The following is a 9,120-nucleotide window of genomic DNA, read 5'->3' as shown; positions in this document are numbered from 1 at the left end:
AGTTTTTTTGGATTGCAACTAGCTCTCTATGGGTATCAATAGTGTTTGGATTAAGAGATTGGAATGGTCTAGCATTCAAATATTGACTTTGACCTTGAGTATTTCCTTGGTACTGAGGTCTAGTTGGCTGATTAGCTTGATAAGGTCTATAATTCTAATTTTTCTATCTTTTTATGTCCACCAATTCATTTATGAAGGTTTAGATAAGCCTTTTTTGTTGGCCTAGTTTGTCATTGAGTCAAAAGATCGATCTATCCATGTCTGATACAAACTATAGAGATATGGATCGCACGGGAGGTAGTTAGTCCCTTGTCACAAATTCGAATGGGAGCACTGGCCATTTTGCCAACAATCTCCCACTCAGTGTTACCCGATAGGATTCGAACCTATGACCCAATGATATGATACCATTTGTTGGGCCAATTTTTCATTGCGTCAAAACACTAATCTATCAACATCTGATACAAACTATAGAGATATGGATCGCACGGGAGGTGGTTAGTCCCTTGTCATAGAGATAATGTAAAAAGCTAGCAAGTTTTTTATGATGACAGGGATTTACTAAAAAAATTATTTTGTGAAGATCAATATGAGCACCAGCGGATTGATTGGAATGGAATTGTGGAGGACAAAGATGACAAAGCAACTGTACTTGGGCAAGAAGGTATTGCAGTTGAAAACTAAAAAAATCCCAAATGGATTAATAGAGCTTGAAATAATGTTTGATGATAAAGATGTAATGAATTTTAGGCCTAATTCAGGAGGATGTGAAGAGGTCGAAAAGATAAACTTGGGAAGTGAAAGCAGCCCAAGAGAAGTATATCTTGGAAAGAATCTCACACCAAAAATCAAAACTGAATTGATTAATCTATTGAGGAAGTATAGGCATGTTTTTGCTTGGTCATATGATGACCTTAAAGCTTACAGGGAAGATTTGTTCCAACATGAGGTACCTTTGAAGCCTAATGAAAAACCTTTCAGACAAAAGCAAAGACCTATAAATCCTACCTTGGCTCCAAAGATGAAGGAGGAGTTAATGAAAATGAGAAATGCAGGGATTATTGAGCCTATAAGGCACTCAACATGGGTATCAAATTTAGTACCAGTAAGAAAGAAAAATGGTGATATTAGGTTATGTGTAGATTTCAGAAATCTAAATGTTTCATCTTTGAAAGATAATTATGCCTTGCCTAATATGGAAGCTTTGTTGCAGAAGGTCACAGGGACTGAATTGTTATCCATGATGGAAGGCTTCTCGATTTATAATCAAGTCAAAGTTAGGGAAGCAGAGAAGTTCAAAACTACTTTCACTACACCTTGGGGTACTTAAGTTTATGCTAGGATGCCTTTTGGACTAACAAAGGTAGGAGCTACATTCCAGAGAGCTATGGACGTGGCTTTTGAGGGCATGATTGATTATATCTTGGCAGTGTATCAGGATGATATAACTGCTTATTCTAAAAAGGTAGAAAATCATTGTAATGATCTGGAAAAAAAATTATTAGAGCACTATAATATGGCATATCTTTCAATCCTAAAAAATGTCACTTCAGGGTTACTGAAGGAAAATTATTAGGTCATATTGTCTCAAAAGATGGAGTTCGAATTGATCCAGAAAGGATTGGTGCTATTGATAAAATCCAAATTCCAAAAACTGTTAAAGCGATCAAATCTTTCTTTGGTCAAATTAACTTTGTGAGAAGGTTTGTTTCAAATTTCTCTGAAATCATAAAGCCTATTGCTAAAATGTTAAAAAAGGGTGCTGAAATAAAATGGATTGATGAAGCTCTTGAAGCTTTTCTAAATATCAAAAGAGCCATCAAGGAAGCCCCTGTTTTAAAATCACCTAACTTCTCAAAACCTTTTCAAGTATTTTCATTTGCCTCATTCCATACTATTGCTGCTCTCATGTTACAAAAGAATGATGAGGGTCATGAACAGCCAGTGGTATTTTTTAGTAAAACATTACAAGCATCAGAATTGAATTATGATTTGAATGAAAAACAGGCTTATGCTCTTGTGAAAGCTGTGAAATCCTTTAGACCTTACTTAGTTGGTGTCACCATTATGGCCTATATACCAAATGTTGTTGTTAAAGACATTTTTAGACAAATGGAAACTACTAGGAGAAGATGGATAAACCAGATCCAAGAGTTCAATATTGATTTACAAATCACAAGATTGGTAAGAGGTCAAGGTTTAGCGAAGTTGATGGCAGAATCCAATCTTGAAGCAGCACAAGTAACCACGTAGAGCTGAAAGATATACAAATTAGCATTGAAAGATGCCCTTGGTATACAAATATTGTTCACTTCTTGAAATACATGAAATGTCCAACTAATTTAAATGATAGTCAAAAAAGAACTTTAAAGCTTCAAACATCTAGGTATGTATTACTTAATGGGGATCTATACTGGAAAAAATAGAGATGGTATTCTTTTATTGTGTCTAGATGAGTGTCAAGCATCTGTTGTTTTAAAAGATTTACATGAAGGTGTATGTGGAGGTCACTTTTTAGCTAAAACCACTGCTCACAAAATTCTTAATACTGGTTATTACTTGCCTCAAGTTTTCAAGGATTGTCATACTTATGTCAGAAAATGTGAGGCTTGTAAAAAATTCAGGGAAACTCAAATATAATGGAGCCATTCCTCTCAGGAACATGCATACAGAAGAACCATTCTAGATGTGGGGTATTGATTTCATAGGAGAGATAGCAAACAAATCTAGTGGTGGGCATAAATGGATTTTGGTTGATACTGACTATTTTACTAAATGGGTTGAGACTATTCCTACAAGACAAGCTACAAGCAAAGTGGTGACAAAGTTTCTCTTAGAAAATATTCTGACAAGATTTGGAGTACCTCAGAAGATTGTAGTAGACAATGGGATGTGTTTCAGATCCAAGGAGTTCTCTATTTTTTGTGAAAACTATGGTATCACTCTGTCTTACTCATCACCTTACCATCCCCAAGGAAATGGACAAGCAAAATCAAGCAACAAGAACTTGTTGAAGATTATCAAAAGGATGTTGGGTGATAATAAAAAGGCTTGGGAATCAAAATAGGTCTTAGCAGTATGGGCTGATAAAGTGACAATCAAGAAGTTCACAGGATTTGCCCCATATGAGCTTGTATATGGAAAAGAAGCAAGATTTCTCTTAAATAATTTGATTCCAATTTATAAATTTGTTAAAGAAGAATGTTTGGAAGAAGTAAACTTCATGGGGGACAGATTGATGGCTTTAGCTAAGCTGGATGAATGTAGAAGAGAAGCTCAGGAAAGAAACTTACAGAGGCAACAAATGGTAAAAGCTTTACATGACAGAAAAGCATGCGATAGATCATTTAAAGATGGGGAATGGGTGTTAAAATGGAATACCAAAGATCAGGATAAAGGGAAGCATGGAAAATTCAATGCACTCTGGCTAGGACCTTTTATCATTTCAAAAAAGGGTGGAGAAAACTCCTATTACTCGCAAGATACTGATGGTCAAATGCAAGAATTCTCGGTTCATGCTTAGTACCTTAAACATTTTTTCTCTTGATGAGCAGGGAGTATTTTTGTATCATAATAGTTTAAATTTCTTTTGTTTTTTGTTTTCATGTTGGCCTACTTTCCAGAGATAACTAGGATCTTGCTATGTCTTTAAAAAGAACATACATCCCCAGAAAGAGCCATTGTTAGCACATATTTTTCCAAAATATTTTATGCTACATAGAGGCCTTTTTCTTTTATCATATGAGCATTTATTACTGGTTTGCATGTGTAGGAACCTTATTAGCACAAGTAAAGTTCTCTAAGGATCAGTCATTTCAAGAATGTCAAGGTATCACTTGGGCACACTGAGGGCATGCACTGAGTATAGACTGCACAAGGAATCCATTATGAAGCATTTGTCAACAGTGGAGTCATCATGGTGTGATCAAGGATTGTCTTCTAGTATGTTTTAGACCCTGTGGGAAAAGTGGGGATCATCAATTTACAGGATGGATGGCTCATTTGTGCTAAATTGCGAAATTTCACTTATCGGCATAAGTAGTTCCAATGAAACCGCATTAGCAAGCCAAAGGAGGATTATCAGCATCACTTATACTGATGAAACAGAGCACGAACTCATTGGAGAGCTTAAAAGATACTTAACATGGTGCGCACTCTTGGAAAGGTCATTCGATTGAGATAGCTTGTTCAGACGAAGTAGTAGGCGGTTGTTTTCTATTGGATTGTATCAGCTTATCGGCCAAGTGTAGAAATTTCTATACCGATAAGTTATGAAACCATCGGTATAACTTATAACGGTATGGAAAAGCTTATCATATAGTATTGGGAGATCAAAAGTAAGGAGAAAGTTTTATCCCGATACCCGATGACTAAAGGAAAACGAAGGCAAGCCCATCGGAAAAAAGAACCATATCGAAGTAGTGCAAAAATAGCTAGACCAATCCTCGATGACATGGAGAATTGGAAGGCGGAGCTATCGGTATTACCTATACCGATAAAACAAACTCAGAAGCATAAAACATAAAAGGGCATCGGGAACTCATCAGGACTTCTAGAGGAATAGAAAAAGGCTATTCCGACCCCCGATGAAGATAGAAGCACTTGCGGGGGCATCGGTGTGAGTTATACCGATAAAGAATGCATCTGATGAGGATTCATCGGGACATCAGAATAAGAACTTTTATGTTATGCCGAAACCCGATAGGACCATTTAGGCAAATGGTAAGTGCGAGGAGTTCCTCGAGATAAGTTACGCCGATAACACGGTGGTCTTAGTCAGAATGCAGATTGGAATATTGAGATCATCGGGGCATCGGAGGGACATGAAATAAACTATGTCGACACTCGATGAGTTAAATAAAAGGAAACCAAAGGTGAATGCATCGGGGAGAGTTGTGTCGATGGAGCATTGAAACAAAAGGCAAAGCCGAGACTGAATTGATGCCCATCGGGATAAAATGAACCATCGAGATAAAGAAAAAATTGATATCCCAAGACCCGATAAGTGGGTTGGGATAGCTTGTGCCTACCAAAAAGAAAAAAACAGTAAAGTCATAAAAACTGGCACCAAACATTTGAATCGTTGGGAGGAGTCTCGTCGATTAGCCGTTGGATGTCTTGATGAAGAAGAACTGAAAAAATGGTTTCCATTAAATTCATCAATTGAGTAGATCCATTTTTGTACGAAGCAAATCCATCAAGATTTGCAATAATCAATTGCAAGATTGGACTCATTGGGACATATAACTAGTATTGCAGAGCAGCTTTTCTCACAAAGTTATTGCAGAAAGATATCAAGTGCCTATTGAGAAATTTTCTGAGTTACTGAGGATAGAGTGAAGGAATTTGCAGAGATGGAGGGGTCAAGCTCAAAAGGAAAGCGAAAGGTTGCCAAAATATCCAGTACCACAGCAAAGAAATCAAAGGGTGAGGTCAGTGAGGTCCAAAGAAAGTTAAATCAGGACATGATAGACCAAATGGGATCTCCAGGAGCTAGGTCACGCAGAGCTAAGGTAAATTTGCCTATCCACGACCAATTGGAGGATAGATACAGAGAGATTGGAGATGTATCTACCATAGTCCAAGGGCACGAGTTGTTCCTTTTCCATTACTTCCATAGGGATGAGCCCATGCCAATTTCAAACCCATGGAAAACTACTCTAGGAAAAATTGTAGTACCCAATGTGTTTCTGAATATTGATTTGTTGAAGATTTTAGTAAGACATTATGATGCAAACAAGCGATGCATTATGTTGCCTGATGGGACTTCTCTAGTGCACTTTGCAAAGGTTACAATTAAGGAAGTTTTTACAGTAGATTTGGAGGCGGATGTGCCTTTATCTTTTGTAGATTTGGAAGAGGAGTACAAGAAGATGGACACTAGATACCAGGGCTTGAACCTCGTTGTCCACAAAGCAGAAAAGGGGAGACTAACAGAGGAATATGGTCCTCCTTATGACATGACTATTTTCAAGAAGTATTTGCAATATACATATATGGCGTCTGGTCAGGCAGGAGGAGTTGAAGCTCCTGATGTGGAAAACATAGGACCATTGGTTCTAGCAGTAGAAGTTCAGAGGCATGAGCCTAGGGTTTTTGACTTCGCTTCATACCTGGCAGACAAATTGCATGAAGGTTTCTTGAACCTGAAGGATAATCTAGACAAATATTTCAAGCACTATTCATTGTTGATGCATATTACTTTATTTTATGGGAAACTTAGAGGGTTGTGGTCAGAAGAATTGAATGTAAATACATTTGGGAAGGATGGAAAGGAGAAACCAATGCAATTATGGGTTTCCCTTTGGGATTACAGATTTGTGAATTTTTGTTACCTCAAATTTGAGGAATTCTTTGTCAAACCAATTTTCTTGCTTTTTGGTGAGCCTCTGCAAGGATCATTTTCTGAGGAGGTCAAGAAGTTTCTTAGGCCTCACGAGCACCAAAATCCAAAGGTCAATCACAACTAGGGTGATTGGTACTCGTGCCAAAATTTCACTTTTGTTTGATGCTATGAATTTGAGGGTTATCCATATGTGCTACCAAATCCTGCACCAGATAGGATTACCTTCTTCGAAATTGTAAGGCTGTTAAGTGTGTCTAATGCCAAACATTTCGGAGGAGCACACAAGCAATTTTTCCTCTCTGGCACACTTCACTTTCGGGATTTTAAAATTGTATCAACCAAGGCATATGAGGCCATTGATAGGAAGTTGGTGGATGAATACAACTTGTTTCAGCATGCATCTAGAACATACTATGATCCTGAAGGTTACATCCATTCAAGCAGGAAAAGACAAGAGTTGGGAGACTACTTCCATCAAGAAGATGAATTTGAAGATATGTGCAAAAATAAGGAGGTGGAAAAGCTTGTACAAGGTATGGGGACCTTGGAAAAGAAGCTAGAGGAAAGAAAGCAGAGACTAGAAAGGATGGAGGGAGAACCTGCCCAAAGTGATTCAGGGGAAAATGAAGTATTCTCCAAGCTCTGTGCACCTAAGAAGGAGAAGGACTCAGAAGAAGAGAATAGACATATTGTTGCCCTAAATGCAGAAACAGATGAAAGAATGGCAGTGCATGTTTCTTTTGTATCTAATGATCAATTCATTAGGTCTAAGGAATTCAAATCATTCTTGTACGACTTCAAGGGTAAGAAATTAAGGGAAGCAGTGCCAAACGTTACCCCTGAGAATGAAGCAGAAATGATGAAGAGGTTGAAGAAAGACATTGACACAGAAGTTGAGGCTATGACCCCACAAAAGGGCAGGCAATTTCTAGTAGAGGCGGGAATAATAGTGTTTCCAGGATGGGACCTCAGTGCTTCGTTCATTTTTTATTCTTTGTTACATTCAGATAATAAGTATATGAAATTAAATATCCAAGGAGAGAAAGATATTTTTATTGGATCAAGATATGATGCAAAGGAGGAAGAAATGTTATTGTGGGCCTTATATCCTCCTAACAAAAAGCCAAAAATCATTGATGTAGATAAAACTTTTGGTCATATGATGACTTTGAAAGTTGGAGAAGTAGATCCTATGGTCATAGCTGACATGGGTATTAATATTTTAAAATTCAATAAGGTCCAAATGAAACATGAGATAGCAGAGAAGAATAAGTATAAGGCTTTATATGAAGAGACCCTTAAGAGAAGTGGGCACCCGATTCCCCAAATTACAGATTCAGGAGGCCAATGGAAGAAAAAAATTGAAAATCTATCTTATGAACACAATAAGTTGAAAAAGAAGGTGAGAAGCATTAGGGCTGATATCGTTTGTGTGTTCCTAAGTAAGAGATATGACAATATGGAGAAAGTATTGGATGAATTCTGGGGTGAATATCAGAGGAACATGGACAATATGGTTTCTCACACCAGAATTCGAGATAGACTCGACATGTTGTTATAGGATGCATTGACTAGAGAGAAAGTGAAGAAGAAGGTGCAGGGTTTGCTTGTTACACATGAGGAAATTACAAAGGAATTGAAGTCTGAGTTTGATGAATGCCAACAGATTGTTTAGCAAGGGGTTCCCAGTCTGGTAGATGATGTAGGTGTGATCAAAGACAAAACCGTATGGATCTCTGAGTGCAAGTCTATGCTTAGTGCAGCCCAAGCCATCACCAGAGCATATGTCCTTGAAATGAACGACATGACCGATCAGTTGGAGAATTTTTATGTGATCGAGAATGCAACCAAGGATGCGATCTTCAATGCTACAACATACAAGGATATGGGCTACTTGCGGCATATTCAAAAATGTGGATGATGGCTGGATCAAAAGTCTTAGTGTTGTGTTTTAATTTGTGTAATGTAATTGATATCTTAGTTAGGTTTTTAATTAATGTTCAGTTAGTTGTTAAGATAATGAAAGGGTGTGTCCTTTCATTCATGTCTTTCAGCATCTGTATTTGTATTAAGTCATTCTGTATCAAATAGGGTCTGAGTTTTTTGGGGGAAATCATTGTATTGTTGTAGGGACTGAATGTCGTATGTATTAGGAAATTTTATAGAAAGAAGAAAATGTCATTTTTGTGCAAGCAAATTGTAACGAAGTATCTCCAAGTGTAGCTTTTGTGTACTGTCATTTCTCAAAGATTAATATATAGGATTCGTTGTTTCTACTTCAAATGCATTGTCTACTTTCTGTGTTGATAAAACATTCTTTGTCCTCTTGATAAATCCGTTTAAGGATTTGTTGTAATGTGAATCACATGTTGTTACATTAAATGTGAGATTGGGTTCTTGTTGTTTATGTGACACATACTGAACCATTATAGTGATTATTAATATTGTCTCTTGAGTTGATAAAGTTGTTTGTCCACAAAGTATCATATATATTCTGAGATAGAGGCACTGGTTTGTTATTCATTCTCTGAGATTCTGATTTGATATGCATAAGGTCCTTGAGAGAAAAGCATTCTCCTGAAACCTTTTGAAGTATTCTATTACATATTTCTTGAATGTCCTGAAAGCATTTTATTTCCAAAATAAAACAATCTTTATACACAATTAGCTTTACATTCAGTTTTCAATTTCAAAAGCATTCAAATAAAAGCACTCAGCAGTAGCAGAAAATTATTGCCATTCTTGCAAAGAGTTGTCCTTCCAAAGTTTAAATC

At 37.1% G+C, this 9,120-nt stretch overlaps 1 protein-coding gene across 1 annotated transcript; it reads left to right on the top strand.

Moving 5' to 3' along the window:
- Positions 1-1,387: 1,387 nt before the first annotated feature.
- On the top strand, positions 1,388-3,523 carry LOC131858214 (uncharacterized). The gene is made up of 2 exons (XM_059211371.1): positions 1,388-1,465; positions 3,068-3,523. The coding sequence occupies exons 1-2, from the start codon at positions 1,388-1,390 to the stop codon at positions 3,521-3,523; spliced, it is 534 nt and encodes a 177-aa protein (XP_059067354.1).
- Positions 3,524-9,120: the final 5,597 nt, after the last annotated feature.

Source organism: Cryptomeria japonica, chromosome 1 (genome assembly GCF_030272615.1).
Source record: "Cryptomeria japonica chromosome 1, Sugi_1.0, whole genome shotgun sequence".
NCBI classification, from domain to species: Eukaryota; Viridiplantae; Streptophyta; class Pinopsida; order Cupressales; family Cupressaceae; genus Cryptomeria; species Cryptomeria japonica.
Note: the sequence above shows the minus strand (reverse complement) of the source record. Positions and strands in the feature narration are given on the sequence as shown.

Coding starts and splice junctions, on each gene's coding strand:
- LOC131858214 (XM_059211371.1), top strand. CDS start 1,388: ATGGACGTGGCTTTTGAGGGCATGATTGATTATATCTTGGCAGTGTAT. Junction 1,466..3,067: donor TAACTGCTTATTCTAAAAAG/GTAGAAAATCAT, acceptor GAATCAAAATAG/GTCTTAGCAGTATGGGCTGA.